The 22659-nt window shown below is 39.3% G+C and overlaps 1 protein-coding gene across 1 annotated transcript in view; it reads right to left on the minus strand.

The window, feature by feature from the left end:
- Positions 1-22659, minus strand: part of LOC146655493 (C-terminal-binding protein 2-like) — an 82362-nt gene that overhangs the window by 54693 nt on the left and 5010 nt on the right. The window contains exon 2 of the mRNA XM_085427861.1: positions 3369-3530. Within this exon, the coding sequence (XP_085283987.1) occupies positions 3369-3426 (58 nt within the window). The 5' untranslated portion in view covers positions 3427-3530. The remainder of the gene's footprint in view (positions 1-3368; positions 3531-22659) is intronic.

Below are 22659 nucleotides of genomic sequence, written 5' to 3' on the forward strand. Positions count from 1 at the left end.
TCCAAATCCTTTTGAACTGCCTTGAAGATATCAAAGCTTGGATGGCTCTGAACTTTTTGAGTTTCAATGAGAGTAAAACGGAGGTGATTGTATTTAGACCTAATAATATTTCATGCAGCCCGCTTGTAAATTGTGGTTGGCTAGGGTCTTATATCAAGCAGCATGTGACAAACTTGGGAGTCATTATGGACTCAGATTTTAAATTGGACAAACATATTAGTTCGGTGTTGCAAAAAAGCTTTTTCCAGCTGAGGCAAATAGCTAAGCTGAAGCCAGTTTTGTCAAGACGTGACATGGAGAAGGTAATACATGCCTTTATTTCAACACAGCTTGGCTACTGTAATGCACTGTTTTTTGGAGTCAGCCAACGATCTCTTGCTCGTCTTCAGCTCATTCAAAATGCTGCTGCCCGCCTCTTAACTGGTACCCACAGCTATGAACATGTAACACCTATCCTGTCTTCTCTTCATTGGCTTCCTGTTCATCACAGAATTAATTTCAAAGTCCTAACACTGGTTTATAAATGCCTTAATGGTCTTGCTCCCCCATACCTTTCCGAGTTACTTCAACCTTATATTCCTTCACGGACCCTCAGATCAGCTGACCAGCTGCTGTTGGTTGTCCCAAAATCAAGGCTTAAATGTAGAGGAGAACGAGCCTTTTCAGTTATGGCCCCAAAACTTTGGAATACGCTGCCTCTAAATATTAGACAGGCATCTTCGTTTCCTGTTTTTAAAATGCTTTTGAAAACACACCTTTTTTCGATAGCGTTCAGACTGGCTTGAGTTGATATGGTTTTTATGTGTTTTATTATGTTTTATGTGAGTGTCAGTGGTTGTATCTTGTGTTTTACCCTGTGTTTCTGTACAGCACTTTGGGCAAACTTTTTGTTTTTAAACGTGCTATATAAATAAACTGGATTTGGATTTGTTTAAGATATTGCCTCCACAGACAGCACACTGTAATTACTCTCCATTAAAAAAAAAAGAGGAGGGGAAATGTGTTTCCATGCAGGGTTGGTGGTTTGGAGAGGTTTGAGATGCCACATGTGGATCTCATTGTGAGGGTGGAAACTGAGAGCATCAAGGATTCATTAAGAAATCTATTAAGTAGTGTTTCCCAATCTTAGTGGGTTTTTTCTTCTTAGAAATAATAAAGTAAGTTTATATGTGATGTGTTGAAGGTGTCCAAGAATACCATAATATCATGCAAATTACTAAAATTACTTCTTTTTTTTTTTTTTGCATGCAAAAAATATTTGCTTATAGTTTTTGGCAGCTTTAATAAAGACAATTTTCATTGACTGCAAGACTACATTCATTTGATAGACAGTCCAATTCAGACTGTCCAGCTCTTTTTCTCAGATTAATTCCAGCTGAGTTTAGAAAAATCAGGTCTGGACATTGTCAAATTTGCACTTTTTCACATGTAGTACAGAGAGGCAGACGTGTTCTCACTACTGGAAACACTCTTTGATTTAGCCGAGGGTCTGCTCTCTTGTAGGACACATGCAGCCCACTCGCTTACTATGATTTCACCTGTGCTATTTTAACACAGAGCCAGTCATCCCCTGGACTCTGTACTGGGGATGTGCCATATCTTAACATCCACCACTATACAGACATAAAAAACATTTATGGGATAGATAAGTGTCCCATCATGATATCAATGATATAACAACACCATGCATTTACATTCCCAAACATGCACAATGACCCAAGCCCAGAGATGTCTGAGAGCGAGAGAGCAGCGAGTCAGCCTCCATAGATGATTCAGTCCCTAAAAATGAATCTAACCTCCAACAAAGCCAACAAATACTTTGCAAAATTTCCACACAAAAAAAATAATCCTGTTTCAGGATTCAGTCAAAAACACTATATTAGCAGACACTAGCAGGTGATGATGTGCAGGAAGAAGAAGAGAATAACTTGTTAAAAAGATCAACCCAAGGCACAACATCCCAGGCAGAAAATATTTTCCACTTTAAGTTTTATTATGTGACAATATGGTGCAAGCTCTTGAAGAATTACAAGAATTACAAGTAACATTAGTTATTGTTATTGTTAAAGTGTTAAGCAGTTATTTATACTTTTACTGAAAATGTCCAGGGAAAACTGCCAAGGCTACTTTGTCTGCTTACATTTAACTTATGCTATATCACCCTTGTCTATAATGCAGCTGCTCCTAGAACCACAACAGATTTACACTTCAAATGAGGTAGTTTGTCATCAACGACACAAGCTTACTGGAAAAGAAGGATGGAAAATATCCTTCACTTTGTTCACACTAATAAATGCTGCTGCCTGCAAGCTGCAGTCACAGATAAAGTGTTGTTCAGAGATGCCACTATTGCAAATTTCCTTGAAATATCATGGTATAATTTTGAGGCTATATTCCTCACCCTGCATTATACCAGGGAGCTGGCAGGTTAAAGAATGTTATGTTATGTTAATGTTATGCTGGACATTTGCATTCATACTTTAAACGCCACTGGTAAACATCTAGGAATTCTCAGGGGTAATAAATAAACAGCAAGGAGGTGCAGCTAATCATTATTATAAATATCAGTTACTTTGATTAAACAATAAATCGATAAACCTGTAAATTATTCACAAGGCTTGTTTTATCTGACTGTCGAGGTTGTTGAGGTGTAAGATCCCCGCATTTTTTCAAATAAATCATGAATTAATGAGCTTGTAATTTAGCTTTTAAACACACTTTTTTTGTGTGCTAAATTTATCTCGATGGCTTGTAGATCTAAGACAAAGTGCTGAGTATGGCACTAAAGTGTTGGTGCAGCTGATGAGTTTGGACAGATGCCTGTTGATTGTTCGGTAAAAAACAAAAGACAAAATGCAGAAAAGAAAAGTTTCTTGTTTTGTGCTTCTCTCCATCTTAAACACACAAATCAACTCCAACTCCACCAAATCCCAGGGCTCTGAGGAGTGCTTCGCTTTATTACAGTCTCCCTACTTCATTCTTCCAGCAATGTGGAAACATCGAACTCAAGCCTCAGCCATCAACCCAAACACACACACACATTTTTTTCTGGGCTAGACATCCTTCAAAGATGAAGTTTGGAGCCTCGGCGGGTCCCAAGGCTCCCTTTTGACACACACAAACACACTTATGCAAACGATCCCGCTGGCTTTTTCACTGAATTTTGTAGCAGCGGGCTAAAAAGCTTAAATACTTGTGGAAACTTCAGAGTGAATTACTCAGACAAACTCAAAAGTTATATGTGCCCACTCAAAGTCACAAGAACGCCTGCAACCTAAAACAAAATAAAAATCAATATTTGAATGTATAGCCAGCATTTCAAATGTAAACACACAGAAACAGAGAATGAAGAAGTTCGCCACACTCACCCTCACAGATTCTGTCCAGCCGCTGGCGTTTCACTTTATGCTTGTCGATTAGAGCCATCTCGTCACAGCTTGGTGGATGAAGTGACTTCTCCTCTCCTGATTTTTGACCCTACCTCTTGTCCTTAAAATCCCAAAGAAGCTAAGAGAGTTGATATTTTACACCTGAAATTCAAGAAAGCAGTGACAAAGATCATTAATGAAAGGATGCCTAGATGGAGGGAGGTTGTTTAGAGTATTTATACTTTTAAATTTTTAGTGAGCTACCACACATATATCAGGGTAAGCGTGATAAGTGATGAGCTATACTTGGAGTTAAGATAATTTGCATCAGCAGTCCCCTTGGGAGGCAGCACCTCGCACACAATACTTAACAATGCAAAGCAGCACAGTGCATGCATATAACTGCCAATAAAATGTAGAGCCAGTGCTTAGAGTTAGGTGCCTTTTAGCCAAATCCTTTATTTGGGATTACCATAGATTTTAAATACAGTCTTAACATCTTCCAATCACGATTTCTGGACTGTCTGAAGTGTCATCAGGCAATTCATTATCGCTTCATTTACTATGTTTATTAATTTACCTTGCAGAGGCTGGTCTTTCCACCAGAGGGAGCCTCGTCCCAGAGAGCACATTTTATTTAAATTAATTAAGAAATGTCACTTGTGCAACCCGTGCTTTCCAAATTGAGTAAAACACAGCAGCAAGCAGAAAAACGGGGAGTGAGTAAATAAATGAGGCATTTTAGCAATCATTATCTTCAGTGACTGATGCTACTCTAAAGAGCATTCTTCTAATTGGCTCCTGCTGAAGCCTGAGGGACACGGCACAGTTTTTTTTAATTTTTTTTTTTTTTTGCCAGGCAGGCAAAGATAGAGAGGATGGTACAGGAAGGCACACAGACACACACACACACACACTGAGGGCACACAGAGGAATGTGGGTCAGTTAGTCAGCAGACAGGAGGAGGTTGTATCAGCAGAATAAAGACATAAAAGGGGGTAGGTGGGAGAGAAAGTACTAGAAAAACATCATCTAACAGGATGAGTACAGCGTGACACTATCCTCCTACATTTTAACTGTATGTCTGTCAGCACTTTTATAACTCTGCGCTCTCCGTTTCTTTCCATTTTTTGCCTCTGGGCCTAATCCTAGAGTGCTACACTTTCAGAATGGCTCTCGCGTTACCATTTACATGATGATATATCGATATTTGCTCTAAATGCAATTATAACCGGTGTGTTTTTGTGGGGCGCGGGGTGGGCTAAACAATGTGGCTGAGTGATGAATTGATGGTGCATTTTAATTTGGCCAGTTGTTGGGAGGGAGCGAGGGGAGGTGTAGTGCACTGCAGTGAAAGGGAATTTAAAAGCAACACCGGAGGAGGTGCCACAGTTTGGCGTCTTTCTTTAAACCCAAGCACAGTTCAGCTCGCCCCACCAGTCAGCTGTGCTTCAGCTTGCCTCCTCCACAAGATATGCCTCCCTGCCAAAGAGCTGGAGACCCACATGTGGGAGTCAGAGGAGAAGTAATTGAGCAAGAGTGAAAGCAGGAAACAGTCACTCAGAGGCGGGGGAGTCACTCTGCCTCGTCTATGAATAGACCGGAGGAGACATGCATGGGCATCTCTGATTCTGTGCTGCAAAAGACGTAACCCTATAGGTCACAAGTGAATCTGGCCATTAATTATAAGCTCTCCTGATACAGACTTCACTTTGCTGATGGCTGCCTTGGTGGACAAACTCTGTAACACAAGAAGATGTCGGTAATGATGCAGCGACCGGTGCAGACAGAACAACTTGGAGTGATGTATAATTACACGGAGTTGCTTAGACAATGTGATGATGGGAAGAAAATGATGCTATCACAATGATGTGACATCTAGTATAACTAGCTTTTTAAAGAGAAGCTTGTGTAGAAACAAGATGAAACAAATGAGCTCTCCGTTTATTTTTAATAACGCATACTGAATATCGCAGGCCGATGCTAATGCAGATATTCAAAGAGCAGTAAAATTATGTATACTGGCTGACATTCATACATATAAATACATACTGTATGCTGGAGTTATTCTGAAAAGGAGAGGCTAACATTTCATTAACTTTTCAGGAATTCATTTCACAAATTACTTTGCAATTCACAGTGAAGACTCTGCATATGTCTGTTAAGCAGAACAGACTGTGCTACAAGAGCTGCAGCACTGCGAGTATTGTATACCGTATACAATACTGTACAATTTTTAAAAGACTCCAAATAAACTTGTGTATTATGCATGATTAAAAAACGTGTGTAGTCGCACTTTATATATGCCTGTACCACTACATGTGCAATAGGTGAATATCAACCACCCAAGGCATCTATCAGACTCTAATTTTTAATTTAAAACTATACTTTGTCGAACTGCATTAGGGTGATAGAATTATAGGGTTCACACTTGTTTTTCTTATATTATGCAATCATAGACAGCACAAAATATGGATGTATTTTTTCTCATACAAGCACATTTTCTATGCTTTATGTAAGCGCTTTCTATCTAACATTCACACTCTGATGGATGCATCGGAGAGCAACATGGGGTTAGTATCTTGGCCAAGGATATTTGGCATACAGACTGGAGCAGATGGGGATCGAACCACCAACTTTAAGTCATACTGACTGAAACATTAAGTTCAGCTGTAAGTTAGTTATTTCTGGACTCAGAAAGGAAATACTCATTGGCTAATGACTTATGAATCACTAAATGTGTGGATTCAGTCAAAGCTACTCAGTTTCAAACAACTAAGATTCAGCACTTTGCTAACCAGTGGATGCTGTCATGGCAGCTATATGCACGTATAACAGTGAGACATTCCACATCAATAGAACTTGCTTTTATATGGTTCTTTTGATGTGATACATAAGGTTATTTACATATGAATACTATATAATTTAGGCCTATATAGAATACTGTGCAGATGTCTTGAACCTCCCCCTGTTTCTTTATTTTTCTTGTTTCAGACATGAGAAATAGCTGCATTGGCATTTTTTAAAATTGTTGCCATGCTGAAAAATGAACCTGTAGCCAATCAGATGCTCTCCAGGTGATATTGTATGTTGGATTCAAATCTGAAGATCTACCATCAATTTTACCAAGATCCCCAACACCACTGGCAGGAATGCAGCTCCAAACCATGACTGCTCTGTATTTTACAGATGGCTGTTGACACCCACTGCATCTCTCTCCTAACCTTCTCCATATATACTGATGACAATTTGAGCCAAACATTTTCAGTTTGGATTCATCCCTGCCTAAGACCAGTTGCCACCGATTTTCAGTCGAGTTCTTCTGTAACGTGGCATACGTCAGTCTTTTCTCCCTATTTCTATCTTTAAGAATGGTTTCCTGACATCCACCCTTCCATTAACAGCATTTCTGATGAGGCAGCTGGATCAGCTGAAAGGCCAGATGCATCTCTGAAGTCCTGTGTCTGGTCTTTGCTAAATGTGCTTTTTTTTCCTTAAAGACATGACTTTCAGCTACTGCTTTTGGCAAACAGTTTTTTAGGAATCACGTTGTTGTTCCCAAAAATTGGATTTTTGTCCTATCAAACTGTTTTATCTTTGACATTTTTCATATATTTAACTAAAAAAAAATGGAAATAAATGACGTGATTTTGTGACAATCTGCTAGTAGCAAAGTGACTAAAGGCACAATTCAGACATGAATACTGATTGATCCCTTGAATTAGATGGCTTTTTATGCCTGGATGATCACTTTTAAGTGGCTTAACAAGCAAACAAAAGGCATTCTTTTGGAAATGGTCAGGTGCAAGGATTTGGCTGAAAATGAGTGAAAAAGAAACCAGTGTTTAAAGAAAACTGTTGAAAACCCCACAGAAAGCCTGGAGAACTATTGCTCAAGACCAGTTTAAAAATTACAACAATGCCTGGCTCCTTGGAAGAAAAATATAAACAAATGAGGGATGGGTCAAAACTTTTGGCCATTACTGAATATTAAAACCAATAAACCATTAACCAACCAATGACCAAGTGTACTATTTTCAGTTTATCAATTATACCAAAGACACGCAGCCCCAAAGCTCTGCTGCTATCATCTACACCTTAAAAACCATTTCAAATATGACATTTATATTCCCATGCCTCAAATGACAGGATGGCAAACCACACAGGCTTCCAGGAATGGCCTCCTCAGCAGTTTGAGAGCTCCAATTTTTTCATCAAAAAACCCCAAACTGTGGTAAATATGACTTCATTTCCATAAATTAATTCCAGACATTTTGACTCATGTAAGAAACAGATCCACTCCATTTTCAAAAGAAAAAAAAAAAGAAACATTTCAACTCCACCAAGCGGGTTGAAATGTCAACAACAACTTTAAGCACAGCTCTCAGTCAGAGGAGTGCCAGAGAGGAAGTACAGTTATCCTGCGGCCCTTAGCACCGTCACCGCTAGATTGTTACTTCACTAAGTGCTGTTATGTAACTTAACAATAAGGGGATTGACCTGAGAGAAAATACGTGCTCAGAGTTGGATGAGAGGAAGAGAAAGAGTGGACAAAGTCACACACACACACACACACTCAACACATATGCAAACAACAGAAATACACAACCCTTGAGACTGTCTGGCTCAGCCTACAAGAGGGCTCACTCTGCCCAACACACACACACACACACACACACACACACACACACACACACACACACACACACACACACACACACACACAGGACTGTTAGCTGTGTTTAGGTACTCATGTTCACAAGTCTGCGACTGTGAGCCAGTTAGAGTGTGACTAAAGTAACTGTTGCTTGATCTGTCGAGTGATGCAAACCTCACAGTATTCTTGGTAACTTCTTAACTGCGCAGGCAGAAAAAACATTTACTACAACTACATATAAACTTCAGCCTTTTATGAGCTACAGTGTGATTTAGGACAAAGACACACGACATTTAGTGCGCACAGTTTCTGCAGTATAGCCAGTCCACAAGTGTTACTTTGTAATTGCATCTTGCCTTTATACCTGGATGCATTTCATGCACTGTTGGACTGCATGCCATAATGCTTAGATGAGACCATTTTGAAGGTGTATACTGTTAATCTAGAGCAGGAGTAATAAACATAAGGCCCAGGGGCGAGAATCAGACCCCAAATGGACTTACAGAACTAGACGACTTTGAAAAATGTGAAAGGGGGGATACATTTTGGACATTTAAACATATTTTAATAAGTTTTACAGCTTTTCCTCTGGATAAAGAGCTCTCCCATGGACTTTATACCTTACTATTGTAATTAATTAATTGATTGATAAACAAATAAATGGTCAACTACTGAAATTTCTGTCTTATACAGCTGGTCCACAGTGAAAAAAACAAACAAACAAAAAAAAAAAAAACGGACATTATCTGTGAACTAACAGAAACTCTCTCATTTATAATCATAGGATACTCCCGCAATGAACTACAAGAACCCTTTCTGTTAATTGAAACATTTATTATTTTACAATTGTGTAAATTTGTCAGGCTGACAAGTTTCTTTCATTTCATTTAATACAGTTTCACTTGTCTGGCCGACTTATGTGGACCACAATGTGAAATGAGTTGTTCTGATGATGGCCTTGATCTAGGATAACATACTATAGGTTCATAAGTTTGGCCTCCAATGTGCCGTCCACCACACAGTCCTCAGTATCTGAATTTTGAACAGGTTTTCAGTTTCAACTAAAAGAAATCTACACAGGTTCTGATATAACTCCATCTCCAACATGTCTGCGGAGTGTAACACAGTAAGAGTTGAACCCTCAAAAACACGGACCCCAAAAAATGCACTCAGCTGCAGTTTAAATGCCACTCGCAAGATGGACTTAAAGAATAGTTCTTTTATGCACTTTAACGGTGAATAAATGAGGCGCCAAGCTGAGATTTGCTCAAAGTTAATAGCTTTTTAACGGTTGTGAGAGGTGGCAGATGTGCACCACAGATGTGCTCCCAAGCACAATGCAGAGAGAGTAAAATCTTTATCAAAATGCCACAATAAAATCTTTTGAGTGCTTCGCCAGGAGTTACATTGCTTTGTCGCAGCAGTTGCATCATCAAGAGGTTATGAATTTATACAGCGCCTTTCAATCTGACACTGTGGACATCAAGAAATTTCAGGAGCACAAAAAGCCACTTCACTTCACTTCACACACAAATCTCTCTCGGTGTTACATCTCTTTTACTCGTGCTCAAACTTTTTCTGTGAATTTCTGTGAAGAGAAGTGCGTAAAATTGCAGCCTAGGAGATCTTGTTTAGGTTGGCAATACCACTAAATACACAGACGGAGAGAAGAGAAAGTGAAATAGTGAAAGTGAAGAGGTCTTTTTCTGACTGAGGCCATTTCTCAGAGGAGCCCTCTTTCCAGATTAAGAAACCTGTGGGTTTGGCTGAAGGTGAAAAGGCACAGAATGAAGCAAAGCTACAAAACACGTGCACGCCTTAAATATCTCAGAAGGAGTTACTACAAGGGAGAGTTCTCATCATGAAAAAAAAAAAAAAGAGCTGTATCCTTTTTTTAGCTCATCAACCAAGCTTCCAGCCCTTGACCTCAGTGAACCAGTTTAACTATGTGAATTTGGTGATGAACAGTCTGTACACACAAAAAAAGAACTGAGCTGCACGAGTATGGTTATGCAGTAAAAGACTCACAAAAGCTAAAGAGAGACCTGGTGGCCTTGAGATAAATCTTATAAAGACTTCTCTTCTTTTTTTTTTTTTAACCTTCTAAAGCTTATAAAAAACCATTCAAATTTCTTTCCTCTAGCAATAATCTAAAGATCTGTCAGTTTTCTTTCTTTTTCATCTCCTTTTCTTTAAATCTTTCATATGGAAGCCTTGTGTCTACATCTGCCAGTCAAAGCCTTCATCCTTTTGAGGGTAAAGTGTGACATTTAGGAAATACGCTTCTTCAGTTCATTCAAGGATGAATGTAGTTTAGAAACCAAGAATCCCCAAGATTTCTGGACACTAACTGCCTTAAATCTCATTAATGCAGCACATCAATGGACAGGGAAATCCTACAGTCAACATTTTGAGAAATACTTCTGTGCCAGCTACCAAAAATTACACCTTAAGAGTCTATGATTATTGACCCTGAAAGTGCAAGGTAGCAGAAACAGAGGAGGCAGCGAGGCGAAGGTAGTTAAGGTTTCTCTCCTCTCATTAATCGGATAGTTGGGGCTCTGAGGGGCACGTAAAGCTGTCACTCAGACCACTGATTTACACCTCCCTTCTCCTGGCAGGCTTCTTCTTCCTCCCTGTCTAAATACACCAGTTACTGGCAATTACAGCCTTCCTCTTTCTGCCTCTCCATCATCATCACAATCCCCAATGTCTGTCCGTCCATTTTTGGGCTTCTTCATGTATCCTTTTACCTCCTTTCGCATGTCCTGTCAGCCTCTGGCAGTCAGCGTCCTTTAATTTTCTATTTCTCCTTTACATCGCCTTTTCTCTGAACCATTTTCCCCATCTTCTCCCCTTCGCCGGCTCCCCCTCCTCCCTCTCACATTCTCACCGTCGTTTTCTCCTCGCAGCTCTAAATGAAATGAGACCGCTGCAGTACTAACTGCTGACTTGGGCTAATGCACAATTTTGTAATAATGCCTATTCGTTTAAGTCACCCAGGAAACGCATAACTGTGACATTATTGTGCACAGTAGCCTGTTACCCTAACCCAGCGAGGCTTTCAGCATAGCCTGCATACCACCTTTCTCTAGTTCCTTACAGCTAATGAACATAAACAAAGTCTGGCATGAAATATCCGCTGTCATAATTGGCAATTTATTTATACACAGCATCCCAAAACTACACAGACTACTGAAGACTCAACAAAGAGGGTCCACGTCTAAATTAAATAAAAAAAGACATTGTAAACACGTCTCTAAATATGATTCTGCTGTGGTGCTGTTTCTCTATTGCCTGACAGGCTATATGCGGATTTACTGATCTCAACTCAACGAGCGCTTTTCGTGTAAAAACACACACACACATAAACAATCATGCCTAAATTTCTATTACTTAAGCTGACAGGTAAAGAGCTTTGTCACAATAAACCCCTTTTTAGCAATAGGCTTTTACTGTGATAATAAATCATACTATTCTGCTTTCATTCAACATGATGTCAGTGACCTCGGTCCTATCTCTGCAAGTGACGAAGACCAGTCCTGGGTGCTAAACTCCGCGCGTGCTACTCTTACATGTAGGAGCATTACACTAGAAATTTGGGGCAGATTCTCTTCAAGGTCAGCATAAGAGATCAAATTCCCTGGGGATGAATGCTAGACATGATAATGAAAGGAAATTAAGGAAATGTTACGATGCAGCATGAGCAACCAGGTTGGGAGTTATACTGTCTAATAAGTTGCATGGCACCAAAAAAGAGCCATCATGAGCTAATACCCAACTTTCTCTTCCAATTAAATCAAATAGTTCTATTTTTTTTCTTTCAAAAAGTAAGAGTAAACACACCCTGTTTGTTTCAGTTTTACAAACTGTACTGGATTTGCCCAATTGAGCAGGCTTTTTCCAACATATTGGATTTTTGGCAACCCTAAAGAGGATTTAGCCAGAGCCAAAGGGCCAAAGTAGTGTAATTGCATTTGCCTGATTACAATAGACATCTTTGTTTCTCAAATGGGCCTACATCACAAGAAAGTGCATAAATTTGTGCCAAAAAAAACTAACAAAAACTCCGAAAAGACCCATTCTAAGCCAGAAAAAAACCTGCTTAGGTGTGAACTGATCATCAAAACCATCTAGAAGTTCACTAATTCTTCTTCAGATTGCACAGTAATGTAATTAATATTTGTAGAACTTGAGTGCCAAGTCAAAGCTAAACAAAAATTTAGACCTGTATCAAATAATGTTTGATGTTTAATCATAAATAATGCCAGAATCATGTTTCAAACAATCCTTGCAGTGCACTTACTATAAATAAAAACAAAACACAAATAATTGTTTAATCACTTAATTGAAATACAGAGACAAAAATAAAACAACACCACAAATACCATTTTCCACAACTTCAGTGGTCCCTTCAGAATGATTTTAGTCTAATAAAAAACACTTCTGTGTGGTGATGTTGGCCATTGGTAATATTAATTGTTGAACTTGATGATCTGTCTTTTTCTGCTGAGCACCTGATGAATATGAACCAACTGAAAAATCAATTAAACTGTAGAGATTAGTTCATGACAAGAGTGCAAATGCTCACATTTTTTTAAAAGAACTAAGTAATGAGACAAAAATGTAAATCATTACTTAAGTTTCCTGAACTTTCTTAAAATGCTGTCTTCTTAATTTATTAAGCCCAACATCAAATCCATTGACTAGTGTTTAAATTTTTTTTTACATCTTCAGATTTTGAGTTTGCATAAAAAACCTGAAGTCAATTTATGAAAGCAAACTCTGGCCTTCATATTTCTGGACACTTTTGGAAGTTCTACTCAAGAATGAACACAAATGTTGGTAAATGTTGGGTACAAGTGGTATACCACAAGTAGTTTTTTTCCCTTATGAATTCCTTATTTCCTGAGACGTACAGTATATGCTAGTTTTAAATACTACTGATTTTCTCATTTAGTTATCTTGTGTTTTTTCATTGTGCTCCTCCTGTCTCATCTCTGTATGTCTTTTGTTTCCATTTATTTTATTTCCTGTTTTATTTTGGAAGCTGTTTGTTCTTCTTCTGTTTTGTTTTGCTTTATTTCCCCAGCTTGTTGTCTTGATTGTGTTCAGCTTCCCCACCTGTTTCTTCTTCTGTTTTCTATCTCCTGTGTATATATTGTGTTAGTCTTCCTTTGTCCTGTATTTCTTGTATTTCCTGAATTTGTAGTCCATGCAATTTCTGAATATTTGATGGTTTTTTGGATTTTGGACTTGCTTAGCTAATGCATTGCAGAGCACCAATCCACACTGACATGTGATTCTCTAGATCAGGGGTCTCGAAGTCCAGTCCTCGAGGGTCGGTGTCCTGATACTTTTTATGTGTCCCTGTTGCAAAACACCTGAATAAAATTAGTAGGTCATTAACAATCGTATAGAAGTTGACTGCATGCTGAAGTGGCAACCACTAACCCCACTCAAGTAAATTTAAGTAAATGTAAGTATTTGGAAAAATGTACTTCTAAAAGTACTTTTATTGCACCATGTTCATTCACTCATGAGCTGCTGTAACATGAATCAAATGGCTGAAGTGCCACCTTAGCATGCAGTCAAGTTCTGTAGAGTCTTGCTAAGTTCGAGACCCCTGCTCTAGATTTAAGAGCATTAAAAGCTCAGTTTGTGTTCAACTCCTGGATCCTGTTCTTGGGTCCACAAAACAATAAAAAAAGTTTCTCCCCCGTAATTTCTCCTGCCTCCTAAAACTTTGGAACTTTGGTTTAATCTTATCAAACTTTGGATTTTGTTGTAAAACCAAAAAAGTTCAGTCTCATGCTAACATTTGAATACTTGACAGCATTTATGATTTCAGGTTTTGTGGTTCCATGCACAGCCTTACCAACAGTATGTCTGAGTAGAAAAACTGTCACCAGGAGCTTAGCTCAGCTGTCAAAAGTGTAAGCGGTCTCGTACGCATTAAAATAACTAGAACAAAATGAAAGTAAGTTACTAAGCTGTGAGCTGAACGTCTTGGAGCATTTTTTCAAGGTCGAGAGACTTTAATTGGTGTGAGCCATCTGGCCTGCTACAAAGCCAGTGGGCTCTGATTACAAAAGGTCAACTAAAGCAGGTACAGTAGTAATATGCCCAACACTAAACAGCCAAAAACATCTTGTAAGGTTCTTTATAATGGTAAACTACATATGGCAACTGGACTGTAAGTACAGAAAATAGGGAGTAAATGGGGTTACGAAAAGGCCAAGCTTGCCCCAGAGGCCAATTCGCCGTGAGCTGAACGCCACTGACCTAGATTAATACCAACCACAGCAGCACCAGGACTATTAAACACACCCCGGTTTCCTGTATCCTGCCTTTCTGTCTGTGTGTGAAATGATTCCATCTGTCAGTCTCAGCTGGGCTGTGAGAACATCGCTGAACGCTGCTGCCCACACACACACACACACACACACACACACACACACACACACACACACACACACACACACACACACACACACACTGTATGTATGCGCATATAGAGACAGACACCAAAAAACACAGACGTGTCGGATGGGAACTGGGGCTAAGGTGGGTGTCTGGCTGCATCGTGCCTCTAGGGAGGGGGTCTGAGAAAGTCTGCCCAGCATGAAAGGCTTGAGGATGGGGAGCCAGACATGAGATAGTGACAATGGTCATGGACATCATTCCAAATAGTCTTCATTTAAGGTTTTATTCTCTCAATTCTGACTACTACCTGCACAGAACATTTAGTTTCAGGACAAACTGAAAGAACTTCTTTTTAATGACATTTTATCTCTATTCATTTCACCTCTGAGGACAGCCAAGCTTGTGGGAGTTCTTTTCAGCTTCTTTGTGAAATTACTAACTTGACAACATATAATTGCATACATGTGCACGCTTTCCTGCCTTTGTCTGTGTGCAGGCATGTGTGTGTGCACCTGCTTTCATGTATATAAGTGTGTATAAGTCAGGTCATACCAAGATGAAACCCCCATGCAAGGACAGAAGCCAGTATTCATACACCAGAGAGAAGAAACATAAAGAGCCAGCTATGAAAAAACAAAAAATCACCACCTGTGAGTAAAAGCATACAGAGATGAAACTGGAAGGGGGGATAAGACAAGGGCACAGACGGATTAGGAGTCATGACTGATATTCATAGAAAAATAAGGGACAGAGAGCTTAACTGTGAAGAAAAAGAGCAGAGAAGAGAAAGGTCAGGGATGAGGTTTAACCAAGGGAGAGAAGACACTGGCGAGTAAGTAAAAACTGGAACAGAAAAAACTATGTTCTTTGAGTTATTTGAAATATCTCACAAGCTCAAACTTCCCCTGAGGCTGAATTGAGCAGAAAGCATATAACCTTCAAGTTTATCATCATTTCACATTTCTGTACGCATTCAAATGAAAACGCTTTTCTCAGGGCACAAAAAAAGAAAAATGGTGTTAAAACACAGTCTAATGGGTAATATTTAGAATACCAGGACACAATGACTGGTGTCAGGAAATCCTGTATTTCGTTTTGTATGTGAATTTTATGAAAAAAAAATTTGCTTCCAGCAATGCTGCACTGGCTCCATGTCTAACCTGGATAATGTGACTTCTCACTTTCTTTATATTTGACTATGCTGCCATTTTAAACAGCACATTCAGTAGAGCTGTAGGTATTACACGGAGCTCATGCGTCAGCAAAATCGCTGACAATGGCAATAGCAATGAACTGCACACCCCTCTCTCCTCATGGCACAAAACTTAATTATTGGAAAAATGTTGATCAGCTAAAAAGATGCTTGGAGGTAGATCGGCATGTCAGATATTTAGTTTAAGAATAAAAGTGAAGAATAAAAGTACGTGGAGCTTAGATGTATGTGATGTCAAGAGTTTGTTAAAGCTGCCTTAAAAGCCCAGCAACACCTATTTCCAACCTCACGAAGAGTCCCGAGGGGGGTACTCACAGAGGACTGAGTAGGAGTGACCAAGTCTGTGGATTTTCTCTGGCTCAGTGAAACATTAACCCACAGTAAATCCTTTTTGTTCAGGACCAGGAATCAAACATCTCTACATGGGGGGGAAATCAAACATGTCTTTGTGCGAACAAGCTGACGAGTTGAAAAGCCAACCGTCCCACTGAGCACCTCAGCAGCACAGAATCAAAGCGTTAGCCTCTGGCTCGCCAAACATTGATGATATCCATATTCATACTGACAACAGTTAAGGTGATAAAACTCCATCTATCAGTTCCGCCATTTGTCTCATCAACAATGTGATCAATAAGAAGATAATAGCCCATTTTTCATAACAGAAGCTTTAGCTCTCCATACAGCAACAAGTAGATAACTTATCTTATGTGACAATGTGTAAGCATGTGTGTGTGTGTGTGTGTGGGGCTGATGCTCCGCAGGAGCTAAACTGCTGATACCCACTGCTCATTTAAATCAAGGAGAAGTGCATCCTCTCACTTAACAGTGTGCTTTAGGAGTCAAATGGTTTCATGGATATCAGCCAGATTTTTTCCGCCTGGAATCCTGCCAGTATTTATGCAAGTAAAGAGGCTGTTCAATGCATGAAAATGTGCCACGCAGAAAGCAATAATCTGGACTGGATAGCTAAAATTATGGCATTAAAAAAAAAGTAAAAATATAAATTTGGAATTTTATTGTTCTGTTGTCTGAAGCACCCACTCAAAGACAAACACAGATAAATATTACAGTGAAAGTGTAAAATTAGAACAACCATCAATTTGTGGATTTAAATCAAGAAAATAGTTCAAGTCACTAGGGCTGTGCAACTGAGCCTTTAATCACTTAAACACCCTGTCTAAGGAGCTTGCCATCTAGTTACCTAGCTTTCCAAATCAAAACCCTTTGTTCCTTCTTAAATGACTCATAACTGAAATTATATAACAGTGCAAACAAAATGCCAAGGATGAGTAGATAGACCCTAGAAAAAAGAATTTTTTTCTCAGTGTCACATTTTACCTCACTAATGTTGCAAAGCACATTAGTCTAAAAACCCTCCAGAGATAACGACAAGTTAGCCATACTCCCTAAAAATAGTGTCTTGGAGGCTGTGCTAAGAAGGTTGGATCATCTGTGATGGTTCAAAAAGGTAGGTAGTAAACTGCTGTTGTTCACAGTCCTTCACATGATCACTGAAAAAAAACAGAACTATTACTTCAGATTCCATTGCAATTTACAGGTAATGAGTATATTATATGCTTATAGGCATATTACCAAAACCATATGCTGGAAATAAAGATGTCTATATTTTTCAGGTCAGTGCAGACATGGCTTAAACCTAGTGTATCATATATAATACATGAGTTTTTGAATTTTCTGGCAATTGTTTCATGGTTTGTGGGTAAAACATAAAGTAACAATAATGACAGGAATATATATATATACACATCTATAATTTTTAATATTTTTTTTTTTATTTTGGAGAAAAATGTGGGAAAACTGCCTCAGATTCAACTTCATCTTTTACTGTTTCATGTTGACACAATGCAAAACCTAAAGGGCAGAAAGAACAACTAGATAAAACACTTCAGAAGCCAATGAATCTCCAGTGAGATTCCTGGCACTTCTGGCTGGCTACTGCAAAGAAAACAAGGAGCCGATGCCTCGCAACAGTGCTACCCAACCAGAACCCCAAGGGCCCTTTCTTAAGGACTAAGAGCCTTACTCTGCCACACAGCATCAGTAAGCTTGTAAAATAAGCTGTTACACTTTATATGCATCATAACCATTGCAATAATACATAGCAGATGCCTGATTTTCACAAACAGATTTCCCTAAGGGTTTTTTTTCCTGGGTATAAGCCTGTTCTTTGTCTTTAGATAATGTCCACACTTCCATAAAGACAGAATGGAATCTTTTATTAGAAAAAAACCCCACATTCAGTTAATAAAATAAGCTGTCACACCTTCTACTGCTATTAGAAGTAACACTCAAAAAGTGTGCATGCATGCTGAAAGTATACGTACTGCACTACTCCAGATTAAAATATCCTATTAGCACGCACATTTGCAGAGCCATTAGCATTTAAAAATGCAGGCGCTGCGCTCCTTTCAAAATGCCATTTTTACTCTGCTGCGAGGAGAGTTCTCCAGTTGTCATAAACAACTTTCTTTTTTTTTTTTTTTATTCAAGGACCTTTTCAAATGTCAGGGCCAATCAAACACAACACGACGGGTCTCTGGGTGGAAAAAAAAATACAGCTCAGAGGGCAGAGAAGAAAGCGGACTTATCATGCATATTCATGTCGTAGGAAGGTTCAATGACTGCTGTCTCTGAGAATTGTGAGCAGTGGCAAAAAAGGTTTGTCTGTTAAGAGACAGCTGAAAAAAGTAAGCTTTTAACTCTTTCCACCCCTTCGACCACCAAGTCCAAATGTCAGTGTCAAAGAGCCACAATGGCCAAAGCATTGTGTGCCCCCATGAGTGACTTTCAAAACCCAAACTCCATCTTTTTTTTGTCCCTTTTCTCCTCGTCAGCAAATTTGGACAGAAAAGTTTTCTCTGTGAAGTAGTGCTCAGCAGAATGGCAAACAAACAGAGCCATCTCTCCACTGGCCAGGGCCCACTTCAGCACTTTAGACATCTCTTTCAGTTTACAGCTTGCCTAAATCAGCAGGATGGATCCTCCTGACACAAGTCTATGTCAGCTGCACTGGAATAGGGTCTCTGCAGAGACACAATGGAGCTTGCTTCCTCCCCCCTACTCCTCTTTATGCCACCTCCCTCAAGAGACAGGAGAGAGCGATTAAGAAGGAACGGGGAAGAAAAAAAAAGCGAAGAATTTAAATACAGTACATGTGCCTGCACTTTCAGCCTGTGTGTATATGTGTGTAATCTGCAGGAAACTTCACCAGCTAGGAGTGCGAGAGCTGAACGCCCCACTGGTATTCTCCTCTCTATCTGTTCCTGTCTTTCTCTCTCCTTCACTTCCTGCCTCTCTTCATTAGTCTCTGTCTATTCTCTTTGGCTCCAGCGAGGCACAGTCATCCAGGAGGACATTATTAGCTGTCAGCATTAACAACCAGCGTAGCCACTGCAGAAGCAGAGTCAGTTTCTTAAAAAATGCTCGCAGAAAGCTTCTTCTCTGCCCCAGTGAGCAGAGCAGGCAGTCAGGACAGCCTGCTGTGTGCAGATGGTGCTTTGTGTTTGCTAGTTCCTGCAAAAGTGACACGCAGACACCAATCGCAAAAACGCACAGCGACTTGCACACCTAGCTGGAACCTGGTACTACTATTCATTCCTAATCCTCTGTGGTTTGCATGAAAGTTAATGGCAGGTGTTTAAAGCTCCGGCTATGCCAAGTGAGGGAGGGGAGGTAAATGGGAGAAGATCAACTCTTTTTTTTTTCTCCGCTGGCACACACACACACACTTTTCCATGTTGAAAAGGTGTATTACAGTCCTGTTAGATCTCCAAAGTATGACCCTTCATCCATTGTTATCCTTCCCCTCCTCATCCTGTCTTACTCTGGCATAATGTCCATGAATGCAGTTGAGAGTAATTAGGACTTCTATGGAGGAAAATAGACAGTCATTAAGAAGGAACAGTGAATCCACAGTGTGATAGTTCGTGCCAGGTGGGAGGCTATTACACAGCCAAGCAAGAGTTAGCAAACTCCCTCGATCATAAATATAAGGAAGAGCAAACATCCACCACTGCTCTTCCACTGCTGCCAAGAGCTTTCCTACAATCATATAATGAGTTAATAATTTAGAGAAATGCTCATCTCTTTCCTCATCACATATTGTGCCACATTCACTATAATATAGGCTTCAGTCACCCCCCTTGAAAAATCTAGAGTGTGCTTATTAAAAGGCTCGAATGATGTTACAGACTCCTAGGCACACATGTTTAATGGAGCCCTAATCAACATGGTGCAGTGGTCAGGCTTTTTCCTTTTTCTTAATATATTATTCTGCACAGGGCAAAACTCATTCAAATTCTAAAACAAATATCCAGACTTTTTCTTTAATCAATCAGACATAGATGCAGAGCATGTACTGCACACTCTTCATTATGGAGAGTGCAGTGTACCTCACTTAAAAAGAAACACAACACTGCTCGAAACGCCTTATATTATTTAATGTTGAATGGGAAATACAACAACCAGATCTGTTGGGGGTTTTTTTCTTTTATTGGGGGAATACAGAGTTCACCGTACACTGTCTTCCTACAAATGCCTGTCTTTCTCCTGTTTTCCTCCACTGCTCTCCAAGTTTTTTCTGTGTCTATCAATCAGCTTTACATTCCCCTCATCTGCCATCTTTTTCTCTTTTCTTCACCTCTGTCTTTTTCTAGAAATGCGAAAAAGCCACATATACTACAGAAAAGACGAAACATAACCCAGTATTCTGTTTTGTAATGTCAGGATTTAAAAAATTAAGGAATTTAGACATATGAGATAGAAACAGCGGCTCTTATTCATTATTTAGAGCCCTGTACTTCATTAGAAAAATGTAAAGGAAGTGATGTTACATCAAAATTAACACAGAGAGCTTTTTTGCTTTTTTTTAGCAATAATTTAAATTTAAGTCGTCCCAGACTTTAAGTTGTCTCTGCATGATTGTCATCCTCTAAGTCTCCGTCATTGTTCTACTCTGTCACAACTTCAAACTTTATATTAAGTTTAGATTCGATGGCGATCAGTGAGAGCACACTGAGGCGCTGTTGAGTCTTTTACGTTTAGTTACAGCCAAATTCAAAAACATATGAAGGGCTACAAACACGTATGGGAAAAGCTGTTTTGAGATGTTTTAGAGATGTATCCTGTTCATTCTGTACAAAGCATCAGAATTGGGTCATTTCCTTTGCAAAGTTATGATCTAAATCAGACCGGTATAAGCACACGGTGCATCAGCTAGTTTATGAGCATGAATATTCACATCCTCAGCTTCCATGTGCAGTAGAATCCCAAATTTTCACTAATGCTGCCAATCTGTGGTATAAACAGGCACCTCACTTGTCAATATTGAGGTTAAATGTTTCTACCGCCTAAAGATCCATGCCTTTCAGTGTTACTTGTGCTCGGTAGATTCATCTGCAAACACTTTAGGCTTCTTGGTGTGCTGCAGTTCACCTTTATATGACTGGCACACAATGGGAACACTCACTGCATATCTTGTGATCAAGCTGATCTATAAGTGAATTATCCCATGTTCACAAAGAGACGAAAAGCAGTGAGTGGATCCATGTCGGCCTTTTGTCACTTTGAATATGCTTAAAACACGGTCCCAAAACTGCGCCGTGAATTTTAAGACAGCACAGCTTGGGAAAACAGTTCTGCTGCCTCTTGGCATGCATTGCATTTTCCATCCATATCAGAGGATATGTCATTAGGAACATCCATTATTGCACATAATTTCCACAAAGTGCTTTAGATGCATCTGCATGGAAACTACAGCGTGTGAATATAATGTCCACTTTAATGTTGTTAAAAAAAAATCATTTTTAAAATCTAAAAGTACAAAACACATAAAAACTGCAAAGGTCAAAGAAACTTTCTGCATCTTAGCTGCGTCCTTATATACTGTTGACATCCACCAAATTCAGAGATTAAGCTGCACATCGATTAAGGGATTTTTTTTTAAGTGAGACTGCAGCCCATTATACTGGCCCGTCATATTACTTACATATCATATGCCTGGCTTCGACAGTTTTTAGGATCTATGTTTAAACTGCCAAGCATGGCCAGTACGACCTCAGGCAGGCTTTCCCGAGTGACTCCGAATTGGTACAAAGCCAACAAATCTTTCAACTATTTTTCCCCTCCCCACGAATCCAAAATTAATGTAAGCTAGCAAGTATGTGAGAGATCAGAAGTAGAGTCTGAACTGAACTGAAAAATTGCCTGCTGTATTTCTGTGACTATATATGCTTTTTTCTTTTCACCCATTTGCTGAATCAATCCCTCACATACAGTGGATGAAAGATAAGATGTGCTGCCTCTGCCCTTTTTGTCCAAACTTGTTAATATGCTTAGTAAGAAAAGAGTCAAACTTTAAATTGATTTCAGTTAGTTGGAGATCTAAGTGATCAGTCTGGTTTCACCTTAAGTGCTTTGAGGTTACTGTTGTTGTGCTTTGGCACTATTAAAATAAAACCAAACTTGATTAAATTGAATTGAACTTAAAAACATGTCAGTAACTTCATGCTTCAGTGCCACTCTCCACTACTGCATCTCTCCCTCAAGCTTCTGAACTAGCTTGGTGTTCACCTTCCCGGTTCCAGCGGCTAAAGAGCACAAATCAAAGTTAACATGCAAGTGCAATGATCAGATCATTTTTTCACAAACACAAAAACCACTAACAAAGTGTCTTTTTCCCCATTGACGGAGAATATATAATCTTATATAATCTTCTTACACTTTTTCACCATTTAGAAGATGACATGTCAGAAGGTTGTTAGTGAGAGAGCATAATTAACCTCCTAAGCAACAATCACGAGTGGAGGCAGGTTATTTGGATCTCTGATTATGAAAGGCAGTAGGCCCTCAACTGATAAGGAAATTGCGAGCTTGGTTTAAGAGGGAAAACTAATCTGTGAAAGGGGGATTGGCATGGAAAGATTGTATTTTATGAGTAATATTCTGTGTAGGAAAATACAAACATGCTCTTGACT

This window comes from Rhamphochromis longiceps, linkage group LG13 (genome assembly GCF_057381845.1).
Source record: "Rhamphochromis longiceps isolate RC_006_pf linkage group LG13, R_longiceps_female_GT1.1, whole genome shotgun sequence".
Taxonomy (NCBI): domain Eukaryota; kingdom Metazoa; phylum Chordata; class Actinopteri; order Cichliformes; family Cichlidae; genus Rhamphochromis; species Rhamphochromis longiceps.